The 22,299-nt window shown below is 46.7% G+C and overlaps 1 protein-coding gene across 1 annotated transcript in view; it reads right to left on the minus strand.

The window, feature by feature from the left end:
- LOC112249368 (nuclear factor of activated T-cells, cytoplasmic 3-like) overlaps nucleotides 1–22,299 on the minus strand; it is an 84,152-nt gene that overhangs the window by 7,546 nt on the left and 54,307 nt on the right. Inside the window, exons 4-8 of the mRNA XM_042320194.1 lie at nucleotides 12,654–12,853; nucleotides 11,905–12,077; nucleotides 6,385–6,525; nucleotides 333–388; nucleotides 5–131 (exon numbers count right to left, since the gene is read on the minus strand). Coding sequence (XP_042176128.1) covers nucleotides 5–131; nucleotides 333–388; nucleotides 6,385–6,525; nucleotides 11,905–12,077; nucleotides 12,654–12,853 — 697 coding nt within the window. The remainder of the gene's footprint in view (nucleotides 1–4; nucleotides 132–332; nucleotides 389–6,384; nucleotides 6,526–11,904; nucleotides 12,078–12,653; nucleotides 12,854–22,299) is intronic.

The raw sequence follows: 22,299 nt of genomic DNA on the forward strand, positions 1-22,299 counted from the left end.
CTACCTGACAGGTAAGTGAAGCGTTGTGATTGGCTCCTTTTCCGTTTGCCGTTACACACGTAGAACTGCACCTGAACAGCCGAGGTCACGGTCTTACTGTGGTAGGGAGGGACCTCCACTACAACGCTCGACTGGGAGAAGGAACCAACACAGTCAACGTTTCCACTTTTCACAGACATTCACATTAGTCAGGATACTTTAGTAATAATGAATGAATAATGCTACATCAATATAACAGCTGTAAAAATATAGCCTAATGATACAGAATAATATACATCATGTTTGTGACAGCTAAGCTACAGAGAGGTGTAGAAAGCTTGTGTTCTACTTACTCCTTGACTTTTCTCACGGATGATTTTCGCCTCCACTTCCCACTGGGGTCGTCCATCTAAAAAGACAAAAAGAGAGCGAGAAGACATGACAGATGAGTAAAACACATTGTAGGACTCCATTTTGACAGACGGCAAGATCACAGCATTCCCACTCCAGGCTGGGCCTGGCGAGAGACAATGCATTCGGCCCGTAGTCTGCTTTTCAAATTATGTGTGAATTAATGAATAAATGGCAGAATGGCACCCATAGGGATTCAGCATAGAGACAACCCACCTCCTCCTCCACAAACAGATGGAGTCAACAGACAAATTTGACACGAAGGACTCCATCAAATCCTCCCCTAATTGAATTGCCAGCTCTTGGACTAATTCCTATGGCAATGTGAATCTGGGAGGAAGTGAATTATAGTATCTGTCAAATAGTTTTCAAATAGAAAACCAAGACCATTAAATCTAAAGATCATACAGTAATGCTGAGTTGAGTAAGTCAAGTAGCTCAATGCACCTGACATGCAATACACTCCGGCCAAAGAACCTAATTATGAAGACAATCTATGATCATTGCACTATATTTCAGACCCATCTTTAAGTCTTGTGTAATATATCTTCTGGGTTACTTTCTATTTTCCTAATGATCATCATGTCAGTGTAAGACTCCCTGCCCCAGCAGACATGGCTCAATATGAACCACAGAAAAACTTCGGAAAGCAGAGGGATTTCAATTGGTTCTGGCTGGGGGACCAGAAACATCTCAATGATGTCATCTTCATGGACAAAAAAACTCTGTGGAGAGTATTTTTTACAGCTATTAAAAAGTAATCAAAGTCTAAATATCCTGCTGTTTGTCTTGCCTGGTTAACATTATGGAGAGACGAGTGGAATAACTCTATTTATTTAAAATCCCTGCCTCCCTCCTCCCTCCGCCGGTCGGTCCACCACGCGCTAGGCTACGTTGCGCTGCCAGAGTTCTGGCTGGCTTAGGAAAGGAAACATCCCCTTATTTTCCAGTTTTCCTCCTACAGATCTAATGATCTGGCCAGACATCTTAGGCATCCAGCCATTCAGAAAAACAGTTGAGAGAATTATAACGGGCTGCTGCGGTTAAGGAGAAGTTACGATCATCACAACTACTAAATCAGATATGTATTCAGCTACTACTGCACAACTACTGCAGTCACGTAAGTAGCTACAACTTTTTTTAAATGGCATGATGCCACACTAACTTGCAATTAAAAATGGGTCTGTTTCATGCTGTTCATAACATATGGATCTGATTACATCTGACTGCACCTGTGTTACTTCTCCACTTAACCAAAGGGCTTCCCCAAAACAATCTGCCCTAATGCCTGCTGAAAGACTCCCCATCTTTACAATGGAATCTTATAGCTGTACTGTAGTTATAGGCTAAGTCCTGTACATCTACAGTATTCTGCTTTTCTTTCCAAATGCTTCCCCTTCTAATAGTCATCTATAGTAGATGGCCCTTCTCTGATCTCCTCTTAACTGATAACTGTTCAGAGAGACTTTAGTTAGGAAGAGAACATACGACTTTAGTTAGGAAGACCCTTGATCTCATCCTAACAGAGGCAGATTACAGTCTTTGCCCCAGTAATCCTGTGGTGCATTAGACTCTTCTATAGAGCTCAGTGGAGATTCCACCGTCCCACAGAATGAAACAGAACAGGTTTATGACATAAGCCACTTTAGGCTATTGTATCTCTACTGGAAGGTTCCTTCTCTTTTTGTGGAAGGGGGGCTCTAGCTACTCCTCTAGGTATCTGAGTCAGCTTTCTGGTAATGCCTGAATAATGACCTTGAGTGCCTTAGCTCTGTCTGACTTCAGCATACTGAGTGTATTTCTGCAGCACATGTTGACATTCAATAGGCAGGAGAGAGGAGGGAGAGGGCCCCACATGTACTGCCACCATCCTCCGCCCACCACTAAACAAGCTCCAACAGGAACCTACCTGATGACGGAGAGAAAACACATCCATCCACCCCTCCCTCTCAGAGAAAAAACATGTTCTATATACACCCCTCTCTCAGAGAGTTAAAAACACATCCATGTGTTATGATATCTACCAAAACAATGAGGGCTATTCAGACAGCTAGAATAACTGTAGTTTGTAGACCTTTTGTATGGAAGAAAGGAAAAACACTGATGCCTGGTGTGTTAAATGCAATTTCAATTCAACCACAGTTTTTTTCACATCATTCTCCACTTGCCTTCTTCCCTCATCAAGGCCCTACAATAGTCTTACAGTATAGTCAGTCAGTAGAGTCAGTCAGTAGTCAGTCAGTACAGTAGAGTCAGTAATCCAATATAGTCAGTACAGTACAGTCAGTAGAGTACAGTCAGTCAGTAAGCCAGTAGAGTCAGTAAGCCAGTATAGTCAGTACAGTCAGTCAGTCAGTAAGCCAGTAGTCAGTAAGTCAGTAGAGCCAGTACAGTATAGTCAGTCAGTAAGCCAGTAGAGTCAGTAAGCTAGTATAGTCAGTATAGTACAGTCAGTCAGTAAGCCAGTAGAGTCAGTAATATAGTCAGTCAGTCAGTAAGCCAAAAATAGTCAGTCAGTATAGTCAGTACAGTCAGTCAGTAAGCCAGTATAGTCAGTAAGCCAGTATAGTCAGTACAGTACAGTACAGTAGTCAGTCAGTAAGCCAGTATAGTCAGTACAGTACAGTAGTCAGTAGTCAGTAAGCCAGTGTAGTCAGTACAGTACAGTCAGTCAGTAAGCCAGTAGGCCAAAATAGTCAGTCAGTAAAGTCAGTAGTCAGTCAGTAAGCCAGTATAGTCAGTACAGTACAGTCAGTCAGTAAGCCAGTAGGCAAAACTAGTCAGTCAGTATAGTCAGTACAGTACAGTCAGTCAGTAAGCCAATATAGTCAGTGCAGTACAGTCAGTATAGTCAGTCATTCCATCTAGGGGTCCTTTTCCTCTGTTTGATGAGGTTCACTCTGGTCAAATAATATATTTTGTTGCATTTTTCATATTCCCCTTCCTCTGAGCCAAACTGCTCCCTCCCTCCCCCAGAGCAGGTCATACAGTGATAGAAGTCAGCATGAAGCCAATGGATGTGATCCTGTTTCATCTGGACAGAGGGAAAGGACCTGTCTGCTTTTCCTAGCATTAGGAGGTGATGAGCGAACGAGCCAAAGACCAGACCTCACACTGACAGACCTGCTGTAGCCAGATGGATCAGAGTTCGCCTGACTGCATCCTTATGGCTCCCCTTCCTCAACTACCTCTCTCACTCCTCCCCTATCTGCAGTGCAGTCCAGTCCATTGACATAACTAACTGAAGCCCACAAAGAACTGGTAAACTGGATGAACACACACAACCAACTCACTAAAAGACCTCCATTACTGCTTGTAATAAAAACATAATATGGTCATTTAGCAAACATTTATTTTCAAACTGACTTTTATCATCTTAAAAATGGGAATTAACAACTCAAGAAGAGAGTCCAGTAGAGATTCCATAAATCGTATTTAGGAGCAGTGCACCGCCACTGCATTTATTTGTATGCCCCAGGAAGACCCCATTCTACCCCCCGCAGGAAGACTCCACCATACCCCCACCACATGAAGTCCCCATCCTACCCCCTGCAGGAAGACTCCCCCTCCCCGCATGAAGTCCCCATCCTACCCCATGCAGGAAGACCCCATCCTACCCCCCAGGAAGACTCCACCCTACCCCCTGCATGAAGTTCCCATCCTACCCCCACAGGAAGACTCCACCCTACCCCCCGCATGAAGTCCCCATCCTACCCCCGCATGAAGTCCCCATCCTACCCCCCAGGAAGACCCCATCCACCACACCCCGCATGAAGTCCTCACCCTACCCCCGCATGAAGTCCCCATCCTACTCCCCTGGAAGACCCCATCCACCACACCCCGCATGAAGTTCTCACCCTACCCCCACATGAAGTCCTCACCTTACCCCCACTTGAAGTCCTCACCCTACCCCCCAGGAAGACCCCATCCACCACACCCCGCATGAAGTCCTCACCCTACCCCCCACATGAAGTCCCCACCCTACCCCCGCATGAAGTCCCCACCCTACCCCCCTGCATGTTGTCCCCATCCTACTCCCCCAGGAAGACCCCATCCACCACACCCCGCATGAAGTCCTCACCCTACCCCCCACATGAAGTCCTCACCTTACCCCCACATGAAGTCCTCACCTTACCCCCACATGAAGACCCCATCCACCACACCCCGCATGAAGTCCTCACCCTACCCCCCCGCATGAAGTCCCCACCCTACCCCCCGCATGAAGTCCTCACCCTACACCCCGCATGTTGTCCCCATCCTACTCCCCCAGGAAGACCCCATCCACCACACCCCACATGAAGTCCTCACCCTACCCCTGCAGGAAGACCCCTGGAAGACCCCCCCAACATTGCTGAAAAACATTCTAGGGGAAACACTGACTATACATTAACTAACTAACCACAATAAACTTGTCTTTCACGCTCAACGTGATTCCACTGTTTATGGAAGGAGGAGGTGGAAAACTCTGTCATTACTACTCTCTTCCTCTCCTCTCTTTATTCCATCCCTCCATCCGCTCCCTCCAATCAGGCATGTTCTGCAATAAGCATCTGGATTAGCCTTGATGAGGGACAATTTACACAAACCAGATCATCATTATCTCTCTTTCCCCCATGATGAGACACATCATGTCTGCAGGGCCCAAGTTTCCTCCACTCCACTCCTAGGGTAAAGGTTTCCACTCAATTTCTCAAAATAATGTATCTTAGTCAATAAGTAACAGCCCCCTTGACTCTCCTCGTGTTTGAACTTGATTCAGTTTGGCCTCTTTCACAAAGCTATGGTGGGCAGGCAGGGACTGGTTCACAGAACGCTGTCACCCTTTCACAGTTTCCATCCTGGAGCCCGCCCATACTTGTGTTTTATTATTGAAAGAGTTAGAGGAGGGAGAGTCTAAATAGTGGGTTGTAGTAAGTTAAGTTCAACCCAAGCGATTAATGAAGAGGTACATTATGAGCAGAAGAACCGACCACACTCAGAGACTCTCACTTCTTAAGTTAATACACTAAACAGGTCAGGGCAGGGCTAAATATTAACACTGATAAGGACTAGAGAGAGACTGAGGAGTCAGGTGTAAGCAGTAGATTGTACTGTGTGAGTGTGTGATAACCTGTGTGTCAGTCTAGTAGCACTAGCCAGATATGCTACCCATCGATCTCTTGGAACGGACAGATACGATCAGAAAAAGAGACTGAGATCCATTTTAGTGGCTCTTGCTTTTGAGCTTGTGTGTATTATAACTCATAACTCAGTAGTAACATTCCATGGATGACAGAAAAAGACATGTGCTTTAAATAGTAGAGCAGTGCTAATGGGCGGGATAGCAGCATGGTGTGGAACGCACCCCAGGGCTGTAGGAGGCATGGGACTGTTCTTTTTCCAGGTGTTTCTATCTAGTTGGGTCTGACTCTTCCTCCGCAGTCAGTAAATCAGCTATTGGAACCTGTTTGAACTCTGTGTTGCAAGAGGTGATTGGTGATGGTGACGTTCTATCTAGAGTATGTTGAGAAGGGCCCTTACACTCCCGCTGTTTTCTACTCAACAATGGTTACGCTAAGCTGGAGCTACAGTACCTAAAGTAACCCAGATCTTGGGTCAACTCACTGGATCCAAACTACAAGAGTATTTGCTACTGTGGATATTCTGAGCTGTTTAATTTGGATGAACCAAACAGTATATATCTGATATAAAACCATTGTAGCAAGAGGACAAACTAAAAATAATCTCTCCTGATCCGTTGGACTGTTCGACCATGTGAATTATGAGTCAGCTTGTGGGTCAATATTTTATTTAACTTTTATTTTAACAGGGAAACACCATCGAGACCAACGTCTCGTTCACAAGGGAGCCCTGCATACTGTATACACAATTTACAAAATAAAGTCAAATACAATACAATACAAATAATCAAGAAAAACAATCACATTCCTCAGCAAGGATGTCCCTAAGGATCTCCCCCCTGTGTGTGAGACGCTGTGTGTACAAGTCTCTTACCAGGGCCCTTCTCCAGGAATATGACCTTTGATTCGGGGAAGAAGTTGGATCCTGTGATGACCATCTCCTCTCCCCCGCTGACCAGACAGCCGGTCAGACTGGCCTTCTCTACCTGGGGAAGCTCCTGGGCCGAACGCTGGGCTGGGAGGATAGAGGAGAGGAGAGCGGTTGACATAGGCAGCAAGGTACATATGAGAAAGATAGAAAGAGAGAGAAAAAGAGAGATGAGGGGGGGGGTAAAGCGAGAGAAAAGGGCAGTATGTACAGTTGAAGTTGGAAGTTTACATACACCTTAGCCAAATACAATTAAACTCAGTTTTTCCATAATTAATCATAGTAAAAATTCCCTGTCTTAGGTCAGTTAGGATCACCACTTTATTTAAGAATGTGAAATGTCAGAACAATAGTAGAGATAATTATTTATTTCAGCTTCTATTTCTTTCATCACATTCCCAGTGGGTCAGAAGTTAACATACACTCAATTAGTATTTGGTAGCATTGCCTTTAAATAGTTTAACTTGGGTCAAACGTTTCGGGTAGCCTTCCACAAGCTTCCCACAATAAGTTGGGTGAATTTTGGCCCATTCCTCCTGACAGAGCTGGTGTAACTGAGTCAGATTTGTAGGAGCCTTGCTCGCACACGCTTTTTCAGTTCTGCCCACAAATTTTCTATAGTGTTGAGGTCAGGGCTCTATGGCCTCTCCAATACCTTGACTTTGTTGTCCTTAAGCCATTTTGCCACGACGTTGGAAGTATGCTTGGGGTCATTGTCCATTTGGAAGATGCATTTGAGACCAAGCTTTAACTGATGTCTTGAGATGTTGCTTCAATATATCCACATAATATTCCTCCTCATGTTGCCATCTATTTTGTGAAGTGCACCAGTTCCTCCTGCAGCAAAGCACCCCCACAACATGACGTTGCCACCCCCGTGCTTCACGGTTGGGATGGTGTTCTTGGGCTTGCAAGTCTCCCCCGTTTTCCTCCAAACGTAACAATGGTCATTATGGTCAAACAGTTCTATTTTTGTTTCATCAGACCAGAGGACATTTCTCCAAAAAGTACAATCTTTGTCCCCATGTGCAGTTGCAAACCGCAGTGGCTTCTTCCTTGCTGAGCAGCCTTTCAGGTTATGTTGATATAGGACTCGTTTTACTGTGGATATAGATAATTTCGTACCTGTTTCTTCCAGCATTTTCACGTCCTTTGCTGTTGTTCTGGGATTGATTTGCACTTTTCGCACCAAAGTACATTCATCTCTAGGAGACAGAATGCGTCTCCTTCCTGAGCGGTATGACGGCTGCGTGGTCCCACAGTGTTTATACTTGTGTACTATTGTTTGTACAGATGAATGTGGTACCTTCAGGCATTTGGAAATTGCTCCAAATTGCTCCCAAGGATGAACCAGACTTGTGGAGGTCAACCATCTACTTCCGGCGCCGACAGAGATGGCCGCCTCGCTTCGCGTTCCTAGGAAACTATGCAGTGTTTTGTTTTTTTACGTGTTATTTCTTACATTAGTACCCCAGGTCATCTTAGGTTTCATTACATACAGTCGAGAAGAACTACTGAATATAAGATCAGCGTCAACTCACCATCAGTACGACCAAGAATATGTTTTTCGCGACGCGGATCCTGTGTTCTGCCTTTCAACCAGGACAATGGAATGGATCCTATGCGGCGACCCAAAAAAACGACTCCGAAAAAGAGGGAAACGAGGCGGTCTTCTGGTCAGACTCCGGAGACGGGCACATCGTGCACAACTCCCTAGCATTCTTCTCGCCAATGTCCAGTCTCTTGACAACAAGGTTGATGAAATCCGAGCAAGGGTAGCATTCCAGAGGGACATCAGAGACTGTAACGTTCTTTGCTTCACGGAAACATGGCTCACTGGAGAGACGCTATCGGAGGCGGTGCAGCCAGCGGGTTTCTCCATGCATCGCGCCGACAGAAACAAACATCTTTCTGGTAAGAAGAGGGGCGGGGGCGTATGCCTTATGGCTAACGAGACATGGTGTGATGAAAGAAACATACAGGAACTCAAATCCTTCTGTTCATCTGATTTAGAATTCATCACAATCAAATGTAGACCGCATTATCTACCAAGAGAATTCTCTTCGATTATAATCACAGCCGTATATATCCCCCCCCCCCAAGCAGACACATCGATGGCTCTGAACAAACTTTATTTGACTCTTTGCAAACTGGAATCCATTTATCCGGAGGCTACATTCATTGTAGCTGGGGATTTTAACAAGGCTAATCTGAAAACAAGACTCCCTACATTTTATCAGCATATCGATTGCGCAACCAGGGGTGGAAAAACCTTGGATCAGTGTTACTCTAACTTCCGCGACGCATATAAGGCCCTGCCCGGCCCTCCTTTCGGAAAAGCTGACCACGACTCCATTTTGTTGATCCCTGCCTACAGACAGAAAATAAAACAAGAGGCTCCCACGCTGAGGTCTGTCCAACGCTGGTCCGACCAAGCTGACTCCACACTCCAAGACTGCTTCCATCACGTGGACTGGGATATGTTTCGTATTGCGTCAGATAACAACATTGACGAATACGCTGATTCGGTGTGCGAGTTTATTAGAACGTGCGTTGAAGATGTCGTTCCCATAGCAACGATTAAAACATTCCCTAACCAGAAACCGTGGATTGATGGCAGCATTCGCGTGAAACTGAAAGCGCGAACCACTGCTTTTAATCAGGGTAAGGTGACTGGTAACATGACCGAACACAAACAGTGCAGCTATTCCCTCCGCAAGGCTATCAAACAAGCTAAGCGTCAGTACAGAGACAAAGTAGAATCTCAATTCAACGGCTCAAACAAAAGAGGCATGTGGCAGGGGCTACAGTCAATCACGGACTACAAGAAGAAATCCAGCCCAGTCACGGACCAGGATGTCTTGCTCCCAGGCAGACTAAATCACTTTTTTGCCCGCTTTGAGGACAATACAGTGCCACTGACACGGCCTGCAACGAAAACATGCGGACTCTCCTTCACTGCAGCTGAGGTGAGTAAGACATTTAAACGTGTTAACCCTCGCAAGGCTGCAGGCCCAGACGGCATCCCCAGCCGCGCCCTCAGAGCATGCGCATATAACACCATAGTACCCTCCAAGCTCGTCATCAAGCTCGAGACCCTGGGTCTCGACCCCGCCCTGTGCAACTGGGTACTGGACTTCCTGACGGGCCGCCCCCAGGTGGTGAGGGTAGGCAACAACATCTCCACCCCGCTGATCCTCAACACTGGGGCCCCACAAGGGTGCGTTCTGAGCCCTCTCCTGTACTCCCTGTTCACCCACGACTGTGTGGCCACGCACGCCTCCAACTCAATCATCAAGTTTGCGGACGACACAACAGTGGTAGGCTTGATTACCAACAACGACGAGACGGCCTACAGGGAGGAGGTGAGGGCCCTCAGAGTGTGGTGTCAGGAAAATAACCTCACACTCAACGTCAACAAAACTAAGGAGATGATTGTGGACTTCAGGAAACAGCAGAGGGAACACCCCCCTATCCACATCGATGGAACAGTAGTGGAGAGGGTAGCAAGTTTTAAGTTCCTCGGCATACACATCACAGACAAACTGAATTGGTCCACTCACACAGACAGCATCGTGAAGAAGGCGCAGCAGCGCCTCTTCAACCTCAGGAGGCTGAAGAAATTCGGATTGTCACCAAAAGCACTCACAAACTTCTACAGATGCACAATCGAGAGCATCCTGGCGGGCTGTATCACCGCCTGGTATGGCAACTGCTCCGCCCACAACCGTAAGGCTCTCCAGAGGGTAGTGAGGTCTGCACAACGCATCACCGGGGGCAAACTACCTGCCCTCCAGGACACCTACACCACCCGATGTTACAGGAAGGCCATAAAGATCATCAAGGACATCAACCACCCGAGCCACTGCCTGTTCACCCCGCTATCATCCAGAAGGCGAGGTCAGTACAGGTGCATCAAAGCTGGGACCAAGAGACTGAAAAACAGCTTCTATCTCAAGGCCATCAGACTGTTAAACAGCCACCACTAACATTGAGTGGCTGCTGCCAACACACTGACACTGACACTGACTCAACTCCAGCCACTTTAATAATGGGAATTGATGGGAAATGATGTAAATATATCACTAGCCACTTTAAACAATGCTACCTTATATAATGTTACTTACCCTACAGTATTCATCTCATATGCATACGTATATACTGTACTCTATATCATCGACTGCATCCTTATGTAATACATGTATCACTGGCCACTTTAACTATGCCACTTTGTTTACATACTCATCTCATATGTATATACTGTACTCGATACCATCTACTGTATCTTGCCTATGCTGCTCTGTACCATCACTCATTCATATATCCTTACGTACATATTCTTTATCCCCTTACACTGTGTATAAGACAGTAGTTTTGGAATTGTTAGTTAGATTACTTGTTGGTTATTACTGCATTGTCGGAACTAGAAGCACAAGCATTTCGCTACACTCGCATTATAACATCTGCTAACCATGTGTATGTGACAAATAAAATTTGATTTTGATTTGAACCATTTTTTTCTGAGGTCTTGGCTGATTTCTTTTGATTTTCCAATGATGTCAAGCAAAGAGGCACTGAGTTTGAAGGTAGGCCTTGAAATACATCCACAGGTCCACCTCCAATTGACTAAAATGATGTCAATTAGCCTATCAGGAGCTTCTAAAGCCATGACATCATAAACGTCCGACTTCAACTGCATGTACAGTGGGGCAAAAAAGTATTTAGTCAGTCACCAATTGTGCAAGTTCTCCCACGTAAAAAGATGAGAGAGGCCTGTAATTTTCATCATAGGTACACTTTAACTATGACAGACAAAATAAGAAAAAAAATCCAGAAAATCACATTGTAGGATTTTTAATGAATTTATTTGCAAATTATGGTGGAAAATAAGTATTTGGTATCCTTTGACAGCTCTTTGGTCTTGGCCATAGTGCAGTTTGGAGTGTGACTGTTTGAGGTTGTGGACAGGTGTCTTTTATACTGATAACAAGTTCAAACAGGTGCCATTAATACAGGTAACGAGTGGAGGACAGAGGAGCCTCTTAAAGAAGAAGTTACAGGTCTGTGAGAGACAGAAATCTTGCTTGTTTGTAGGTGACCAAATACTTATCTTCCATCATAATTTGCAGATAAATGTATGTATGTATGTATGTATGTATGTATGTATGTATGTATGTATGTATGTATGTATGTATGTATGTATGTATGTATGTATGTATGTATGTATGTATGTATGTATGTATGTATGTATGTATGTATGTATGTATGTATGTATGTATGTATGTATGTATGTATGTATGTATGTATGTATGTGTGTGTGTGTGTGTGTGTGTGTGTGTGTGTGTGTATGTATGTATGTGTGTATGTATGTGCGTATGTGAGTGTGTGTGTGTGTGTGTGTGTGTGTGTGTGTGTGTATGTATGTGTGTGTGTGTGTGTGCATCTGAACAGGATCTGGATACTCACAACACTCCACAGGGATGGATGCAGCCTGCAGAGAGAGAACCTTCCCATTGGGCTGGGGAATGTGAACACGAAACACCACTCGCACACGCGTGTTCTTCCGCCCGATATCAGTCTCCCCCTTCCGCAGCTCAATGTCTGAGTTCCGCAGCTTCAGGATGCCAGCACAGTCAATACTGCAAGAGAGATAGGGAGGGGAGCTAAGCAACACCCCCCGATTGGGTATCAATTAAGCAATTTATTAGGCTGAATGAATTCCATAATAAACCTTTGCCATCATATTGTGAAAAAATATCCATCTGAGTCAAATTACAATGTGTAAATGCTGTAAATATGATTTATTAATCCTACAGCTATGAGGGAAACACCAGATCTAAGACAAAACATCTTGGAAAACCAGAGCCTTTGAAATAAAAGCCTAAATATATACTGTGGTCTATGTAGATCCCTAAATAAGGGAATAAAGTGTATTGAAAGCATATTCTGCTTGGTGGGAAATTCTCATATTTTCCTGCTGAACTTAACCCTCCTGTTGGTTTGAATTAAGACAAATAAAATCCCTACCGTATGTATGTGTGTATGTATGCATGCATGTGTGTGTGTGTATGTGTGTCTGTCTGTCTGTCTGGATATTATGATCCTGTTGGATCATAAACGGTTATTTTTACACTTTCAAGTTCTTCCTCTGTGCTAGGAGGTAGCACTCATAATTCAACTGAGTAATGTAATCCTTGAGCAACCATGACACCCACCTGGCAGACATATTGTTTTCGGGAAGCAGAGGAATCTCGAGAACTTTGGTGCTGGAGATGATGATCTCCTGGCTGGCGGTGGCCACCGTTTTCCCAGTGATCCGATGCACCTGGTAGAAAGCGTGAGGTCTGAGGTAGCGGTCGTCTGCCGTGCCGATGAACATCTGTAGGTTGACAGGCTTCTCGTTGTAGCCCATCAGCTGAGACAAGGCAGGGACATGGAGGGAAGGGGGGAGAAAAAAAACACGAGTATGTAGATAGAGTCCATATGAGCATCGCACTTCATGGACAATCTGCACATTTCCTTTACTTCCCTATGCCCACTTCTCTCTTTTCTGGAGGGAGTCTAGCCTAAATGTCAGCTTCAAACATTCAAGTGAAAACCCCAGTCAGTCAGGAATTTCTGGCAGGATCTCTGGAGATTCATCTGGATCCCTCTACTTGGCCTCCAACCAGGTCAACACACACACGCACACAGGCACACGCACACAGGCACACACACACACAGGCACACACACATAGGCACACACACACCCAGGCACACGCGCACACACACAGGCACACGCGCACACACACACAGGCAAACACGTTCTCTTCCTCTAACTAAAGACCCTCATCAATTCCCCTTTGTCTACTCTCTGTTTTAACAGGGATTACAACCCGCATATGCACAGTTACCTCCAAAATCCCTTCTACAGAGGAACCACCATCTCAGACCTTAGCCCAGTATTTTCCGAGACAAACCCCCAACAAGACGGAGCTACCCAAAAAGACCAAGCCAAAAAACGAGGAGACACATTTTCAAAACACAAGAGAGAAAGGAGAAATAGATTTTTTCACTCCATTTTAATTTTTATCTTGTAAGACATTCTTTGGTGCACCACAGTACCGGAAAATGGCTACAACTTTACTGAATGGAGTGCAAACTTGGAAAAACAAGTCACCACGTATATGATCTTCAACTCATTCTGTGTGGTCTATCGTGCACCTTTTAAAGAACCTTTTATTGGTGAAGCTGCGGTTTTGGGTTCTAGACTAAACCTGTCAGTGAAATTGCCAACCAACGCCCATGACCCTGATCCAGCTGTGGTGCCAGTGCCAGCTTGGCCTGAGTCCTGGGCAGCCTGTGCAGCTGCTCTCTCCTTCTTGGCTCTTTCAGGAGCCAAAATGGCCATCAGCCTGCCATGCAGGTGAGAGGCCCTCCCCTCCATCCACTCCTCAGAGGGACAGAGAAAACACTGACAACACAATCCCACTACTGTTAGGAATGTTGTGCTTGGCAGGGGCCGTGACGGCAGGATGGCACCCCCTCCACCACAACTTCCACCCACCACCCCCCCGTACCCACCTCCCCGACCCAGCCAAGCCACATCCAACCCCTGGCTCCACTGCAGCTGGAGGGTTACCCCTGCTCCCCACCCTGCGTCACACACCGGCGTTACCGTTTGGGGAAAGAGAGAAAAAGGTTAGGTGTGGAAGGAGAAAATAAGAGAAAAGAAAGGAGGGGCGTTTGAGGGTGGGAGTTATGCAGTCCACAGACCAACACCAGCCAAAACAGTGAAATTATGGTCTGGATGGAAACAAGTGTACCTGAGAAAAACACCAACCACCAAAAATCACATGCCGCTAGGTTTCAAAATATTTACTTTCTCTGAAACCAATTATTGGACATCCTTTTCCTTTCCAGCTCCGACTGAAAGCTTGACTGTGGTGGAGTGTGCTCACTTAGGGGGGAGAGATCCTATCAGCCACTCCATTGGTTTTTATTGAATTTTCAGATTATTTTCTCTCTGACTAAAACCCATGGATGGGAACCAGCGGGGTCAAAATAGAGGTATGGGGGCCTGTTGGGGTCAGACAGAGTCAGTGGAAACGATGTGTTATGTTTAGTGGTCTTTGAGAGAAGACGAGTCCCCTGGGTATCATACAGGGTGGTAAAGACCTCTACACCTCTACTACTATAACGCTGAAGACAGGAGCAGGGTTCTAATGAGCATAAAGCCTCAGTGTTTTGAATAGGGGTAGGGAGGTGAGGTAGCCGAGACACACAGTCTGCAAGACGATGCTGGTCAGGGGCTTTGTTTACTCAGTGAACCCTAACCCACCCCCTCTCCCTGACCTCTAACCTCTGTGTGTTTGTGTTTGTGTGTGTGTGTGTGTGTGTGTGTGTGAGTGAGAGAGAAAGGGGGCAGGGTTTATGATGACCTGGCTCCTCATAGGCCTAGTTACAGCTTACAAGGCCCGGCTGATCTGGTCTGGCTGGTTAATTCATCTTCAGGGTAGCTGGCAAAAAAATAAAAAAGCAGGCCCAGCAGCTGCCCACTGCAGCCCTGCCAGGCTCAACTCAACCAGGTTAGGTCACTCTCCTCTCTGCTTTGCAGCTCCGCCTATTTATACAGGCAGGCACATCTAGGAAAGCACCAGCAACACACGGAGACCTTTAGAGTATTGGTGATTAGACCAGAGCTGTTCTGTTCCATTTGGACTTCATTCTTGATTCTTAACCTTTCAACACATGGCAGACACATTACAGCTAAGCAGTAGGCCTACTTCCAATTGTACTGGACAATTTGTCTCAGTTAGAATTTCCAGTTCCGCAATGCATTGTTCATGCTGAAGTACTGGGTGCTTACTAATCAAATGCAGCCACTGCTTTAATGAACAAAAACCAAAGCAGTTTGATATTGCATGCATTAGAACAATGGAGTAAAGAGCACCTGGCAGAGGGGCACACACAGGCTTAGGATAGAACTTAAAGTGACAGGGAAAGGCCCCTGAAATCATTCCTAGCTGGATGTCTTGGAAGTGTGTGTGCCCTCTAAGCCTGCTCCTGTTGGACCTACAGGCTGATACCTAGGAGACAATCTGACTCCTCCCTGACTATGCTAAGAAGCTTTTGGATGGCCGGGGCGAAGCGTGCGAGGTCACATCCTTGTCTCACACTGTGACACACACACACACATCGGGCGATCAGCCTCAGAGGCGGTGCCATTTCGCCCGTCGAAACAAGGCCAGAGTCAGGGATAGGGCCTGTTGCATCCACAACACATTGGCACCCAGCTGAGCAGACAGGGTTGGTGAACAGTTCAGCCTAGTAATGGATTAGTCCTTCAGAGCTTTTAAACAGAGGAAGAGATGTGCACTATAATGGTCTCTTTGATCTGCAAATAGGACAACAACCATTGATTTAACCCTACCTGAATACAGAAACACAGCTGTTATAGTGGTATTAATATTGTCCCTACAGGGTTAGTCTTTGTAGGGTACCAGGTGAGTCGAGCAGAAAGGTAAAGTCTCATAAGAAATAGAGTGCAACGAATCTCTGAGATAATGGATGTGCAGACTCTGACGGCAAATCCAAATGTCAAAAAAGCTTGTCTTCATTTTGGCACTTGAATATATTTAGATGTGCTGAAAGTTGTTTATACGATCAACATTACTTCCTGTATAATATCCCCCTATCATGGGGTCATCCTCAATCCCTAGAGAACCCCATCAACATGAAATACATCAATGTGTGTGTGTGTCTGCATGTGTCTAGCTAACTAGTGATAATTATCATTACAATTACCTGTGATCGTAAACAAAACCTTAAGTCTACTTTCGAAAAGCTCAAAGTCATTAGGCATGGCTTTATGAGGTGCTTTACAGTCTGTTATTACTAGTATAGATATGGCAAGCGGACTATGGAAGTGATTACTGACTGACTGACTGACTGAGTGTGTGAGTGTAAATCTGTGAGTGTGTGTGTGTAAATCTGTGAGTGTGTGGCGTTGTAATGTTTATTCAAATCAAATCAAATCAAATTTTATTTGTCACATACACATGGTTAGCAGATGTTAATGCGAGTGTAGCGAAATGCTTGTGCTTCTAGTTCCGACAATGCAGTAATAACCAACAAGTAATCTAAATAACAATTCCAAAACTACTGTCTTATACACAGTGTAAGGGGATAAAGAATATGAACATAAAGATATATGAATGAGTGATGGTACAGAGCAGCATAGGCAAGATACAGTAGATGGTATCGAGTACAGTATATACATATGAGATGAGTATGTAAACAAAGTGGCATAGTTAAAGTGGCTAGTGATACATGTATTACATAAGGATGCAGTAGATGATATAGAGTACAGTATATACGTATGCATATGAGATGAATAATGTAGCGTATGTAACATTATATTAGGTAGCATTGTTTAAAGTGGCTAGTGATATATTTGACATCATTTCCCATCAATTCCCATTATTAAAGTGGCTGGAGTTGAGTCAGTGTCAGTGTCAGTGTCAGTGTGTTGGCAGCAGCCACTCAATGTTAGTGGTGGCTGTTTAACAGTCTGATGGCCTTGAGATAGAAGCTGTTTTTCAGTCTCTTGGTCCCAGCTTTGATGCACCTGTACTGACCTCGCCTTCTGGATGATAGCGGGGTGAACAGGCAGTGGCTCGGGTGGTTGTTGTCCTTGATGATCTTTATGGCCTTCCTGTAACATCGGGTGGTGTAGGTGTCCTGGAGGGCAGGTAGTTTGCCCCCGGTGATGCGTTGTGCAGACCTCACTACCCTCTGGAGAGCCTTACGGTTGTGGGCGGAGCAGTTGCCGTACCAGGCGGTGATGCAGCCCGCCAGGATGCTCTCGATTGTACATCTGTAGAAGTTTGTGAGTGCTTTTGGTGACAATCCGAATTTCTTCAGCCTCCTGAGGTTGAAGAGGCGCTGCTGCGCCTTCTTCACGATGCTGTCTGTGTGAGTGGACCAATTCAGTTTGTCTGTGATGTGTATGCCGAGGAACTTAAAACTTGCTACCCTCTCCACTACTGTTCCATCGATGTGGATAGGGGGGTGTTCCCTCTGCTGTTTCCTGAAGTCCACAATCATCTCCTTAGTTTTGTTGACATTGAGTGTGAGGTTATTTTCCTGACACCACACTCCGAGGGCCCTCACCTCCTCCCTGTAGGCCGTCTCGTCGTTGTTGGTAATCAAGCCTACCACTGTTGTGTCGTCCGCAAACTTGATGATTGAGTTGGAGGCGTGCGTGGCCACGCAGTCATGGGTGAACAGGGAGTACAGGAGAGGGCTCAGAACGCACCCTTGTGGGGCCCCAGTGTTGAGGATCAGCGGGGTGGAGATGTTGTTGCCTACCCTCACCACCTGGGGGCGGCCCGTCAGGAAGTCCAGTACCCAGTTGCACAGGGCGGGGTCGAGACCCAGGGTCTCGAGCTTGATGACGAGCTTGGAGGGTACTATGGTGTTGAATGCCGAGCTGTAGTCGATGAACAGCATTCTCACATAGGTATTCCTCTTGTCCAGATGGGTTAGGGCAGTGTGCAGTGTGGTTGAGATTGCATCGTCTGTGGACCTATTTGGGCGGTAAGCAAATTGGAGGGGGTCTAGGTTTCTGTAAAGACCCACTACACCAAGGCCTCTCAGTCTCTAGAGTCTGTAACACGAGGCCCAGGTCTGGAGTAGAAGTTTCTGTAAAGACCTACTACACCAAGGCCTCTCTTAGTCTCTAGTCTATAACACGAGAGTAGACAGAGTAGACACATGCAGACAGACACACACACACATAGACACAGGCAGAGTAGACACATGCAGACACACACACACACAGAGACACAAACACGCACCCTCTGCCTGCTTGTTTCACATTCCTCGCCTCACATCCCCCACCAAATCCATGGTTGGTGTGAAATACCACAGGAGGGTGGTCTCTGCACTTTCGTAACCTCCTCAAATCCTCTGGGACCAGCTGGTCAATAAGATCTGATGGGTCACGTCAGTCAGTAGTCATATTAAACCTGCTGACATTAATACCAGTCACATGTCTGACACACACCGCACTGCTGCTGCTGGATATAGGTCTGCGTCCCAAAAGCCACCCTATTCCATACATAGTGCAGTAAGTGCACTACTTTCGACCAGGGCTCTTGTTGAAAGCAGGTCGCTATGTAGGGTCTAGAATGCCATTTGGAACACAACCACAACCAATAGGCTGCCTGCTAGGTTACCTAAATATAAAACTGCTGGATACCATTACAGATTCAGGTCTAAATAAAGAGAGGCTTATTTTGGTTCTGTGGCATCTGTTCCACTGATCCAGTATTAGAAGAGAAAACAGCCTGGCCGGCAGGGCCCAGGGAGAAGAGGGTGACATGCAACAAGGAGAAATTTAAAACAGCCTTTGAAAAGTGTTGAGGGATGGGTTGGGTTGGGGCTGGGGCTAGGTCTGGGGCTAGGGCTGGGCTGGGCTCCGTATCACCTACAGAAGCATAGCCCGCCAAACTTCACAGTGAGAGCGGCATGTTTCACCATGCCTAAATCCACCCTCCCACCTCTTTCCCTCGCTGCTCACCTCTCCTCCACACCCCCTTCAGCTCCTCACCTCTACCACCCTCCCCTCGCTCCTCACCTCTCCTCCACACCCCCTTCAGGTCCTCACCTCTACCTCCCTTCCCTCACTCCTCACCTCTCCTCCACACCCCCTTCAGGTCCTCACCTCTACCTTCCTTCCCCTCATTCCTAACCTCTCCTCCACACCTCCTTCAGCTCCGACCCTCTCCCTCCCCCTCACCTCTCCTCCACACCTCCTTCAGGTCCTCACCTCAACCTTCCTTCCCCTCATTCCTCACCTCTCCTCCACACCCCCTTCAGCTCCGACCCTCTCCCTCCCTCCCCCTCACCTCTCCTCCACACCTCCTTCAGCTCCGACCCTCTCCCTTTCTCACCTTTCCCTCGCTCCTCACCCCTTCAGCTCCGACCCTCTCCCTGCCTCTCCTTTCCCCTCACCCCTTCAGCTCTGACCCTCTCCCCCTCCCCTTTCCCCTCGCTCCTCACCCCCTTCAGCTCCGACCCTCCCCTCCCTCCCCTGTCCCCTCGCTCCTCACCCCCTTCATCTCCGACCCTCCCTCCTCCCCTCGCTCCTCACCCCCTTCAGCTCCTACCCTCCCTCCCTCCTCCCCTCGCTCCTCACCCCCTTCAGCTCCTACCCTCCCTCCCTCCTCCCCTCGCTCCTCACCCCCTTCAGCTCCGACCCTCTCCCTCCCTCTCTACTGTAACACAACACGTTCTTTAGGCGCATGCCTCTGCCAAGTTGTTTCCCTGTGTTTATCTGGTGTTGCCATGGCAAGGCTCTGTGCATGTGTCTATGAGTGTGTGTGTATATGAGTGCATTCCCACACTGGTGTAAACTACAGCTCTTAGAGGGTGTGTGTGTGTGAGAGAGAGAGAAAGAGAGAGATGCTGGAGCGGGAACAGCGGTGGTCAAGGTCATGGGTGGCTTCTGGCCCATGACGTTCAGTGGTGTCTCTGCTCTGACACGGCTTAGGGCCCACACACACATCCCTGTTCACATACAGGCCTGCTGTGTACCCAGCACACCAGGGCCCAGAGAGCCAGGGGGCCGCTTGGCCGTTTGTTTAAACAAGGTCAATACACACACACACACACAGAGCAGAGCAACGTATACTGTATGCTCAGCCAGTATATGGTTCTGCAGGTCTGCTCAAAGCTCACTAACTCTTTCCCCTTTTCTATCCCTCTCTTCCTCCCCTCCATGTCTCACCTCTTCCCTCTGCTTGAAGCTGAAGGCTATTTCCCCCTTCTCGTTACCACCCCACCTCTCTCCCTTTTTCTCCTTCCTTCCTCTCTCTCGCTCTCTCTCCCCCTCTCTCTCAATTCAATTCAAAGCGCTTTATTGGCATGGGAAACATATGTTCCATTGCCAAAGCAAGTGAAATAGATCATAAATAAAAGTGAAATAAACAATATAAAATGAACAATAAACATCTCCCCCTCTCTCCCACCACCAAGTACCCTCTCCCTGCCGTCTCACTGCACACTAACCCTGATTACATCAAATGAGAGTGGAGCCTCACAGCCTACATCATGTTTACATCAAATAGAGCCTGGGGCAGGACAACAGCTCCGGTCGGTTCACACAGTGCAAACTGCAGAGCAGAGAGTTGCTCATCTCCCTCTTTATTACCCATACATGCCTATTGAAAGAGTCAACAACGTCATGCCACAACAACACAGAGGAATAAAGACTACACACAGTGGAGCAGAGGGGACTGGTGTAGAAGTGACAACACAGAGGAATAAAGACTACACAGTGGAGCAGAGAGAGACTGGTGTAGAAAAGTGACAACACAGAGGAATAAAGACTACACACAGTGGAGCAGAGGGGGACTGGTGTAGAAAAGTGACAACACAGAGGAATAAAGACTACACACAGTGGAGCAGAGGGGGACTGGTGTAGAAAAGTGACAACACAGAGGAATAAAGACTACACACAGTGGAGCAGAGGGGGACTGGTGTAGAAAAGTGACAACACAGAGGAATAAAGACTACACACAGTGGAGCAGATGGGGACTGGTGTAGAAAAGTGACAACACAGAGGAATAAAGACTACACACAGTGGAGCAGAGGGGGACTGGTGTAGAAAAGTGACAACACAAAGGAATAAAGACTACACACAGTGGAGCAGAGGGGGACTGGTGTAGAAAAGTGACAACACAGAGGAATAAAGACTACACACAGTGGAGCAGAGGGGGACTGGTGTAGAAAAGTGACAATACAGAGGAATAGACTACACACAGTGGAGCAGAGGGGGACTGGTGTAGAAAAGTGACAACACAGAGGAATAAAGACTACACACAGTGGAGCAGAGGGGGACTGGTGTAGAAAAGTGACAACACAGAGGAATAAAGACTACACACAGTGGAGCAGATGGGGACTGGTGTAGAAAAGTGACAACACAGAGGAATAAAGACTACACACAGTGGAGCAGAGGGGGACTGGTGTAGAAAAGTGACAACACAGAGGAATAAAGACTACACACAGTGGAGCAGATGGGGACTGGTGTAGAAAAGTGACAACACAGAGGAATAAAGACTACACATAGTGGAGCAGAGGGGGACTGGTGTAGAAAAGTGACAACACAGAGGAATAAAGACTACACACAGTGGAGCAGAGGGGGACTGGTGTAGAAAAGTGACAACACAGAGGAATAAAGACTACACACAGTGGAGCAGAGGGGGACTGGTGTAGAAAAGTGACAACACAGAGGAATAAAGACTACACACAGTGGAGCAGAGGGGGACTGGTGTAGAAAAGTGACAACACAGAGGAATAAAGACTACACACAGTGGAGCAGAGGGGGACTGGTGTAGAAAAGTGACAACACAGAGGAATAAAGACTACACACAGTGGAGCAGATGGGGACTGGTGTAGAAAAGTGACAACACAGAGGAATAAAGACTACACACAGTGGAGCAGAGGGGGACTGGTGTAGAAAAGTGACAACACAGAGGAATAAAGACTACACACAGTGGAGCAGATGGGGACTGGTGTAGAAAAGTGACAACACAGAGGAATAAAGACTACACACAGTGGAGCAGAGGGGGACTGGTGTAGAAAAGTGACAACGCAACAAGCCACATGCTTTATATGTGACAAAAGCTGCTGGCTATGCTGTATAGAAATAGAACCACAGTCGCCGGTAGTCAGAGAGAGGGTTGGTGATATATCAAAATCATTCTGTGTGGCCAGAGAGGGAAACGTAATGCGCTCTTGGACAGCCTCAGCCCATCTTGTCTTTCAAATCCCATTTTCAGACACCATGGACTCATTTAGAGTTATTAAAAAGAC

The sequence above is a fragment of the Oncorhynchus tshawytscha genome, linkage group LG04 (genome assembly GCF_018296145.1).
Source record: "Oncorhynchus tshawytscha isolate Ot180627B linkage group LG04, Otsh_v2.0, whole genome shotgun sequence".
NCBI classification, from domain to species: domain Eukaryota; kingdom Metazoa; phylum Chordata; class Actinopteri; order Salmoniformes; family Salmonidae; genus Oncorhynchus; species Oncorhynchus tshawytscha.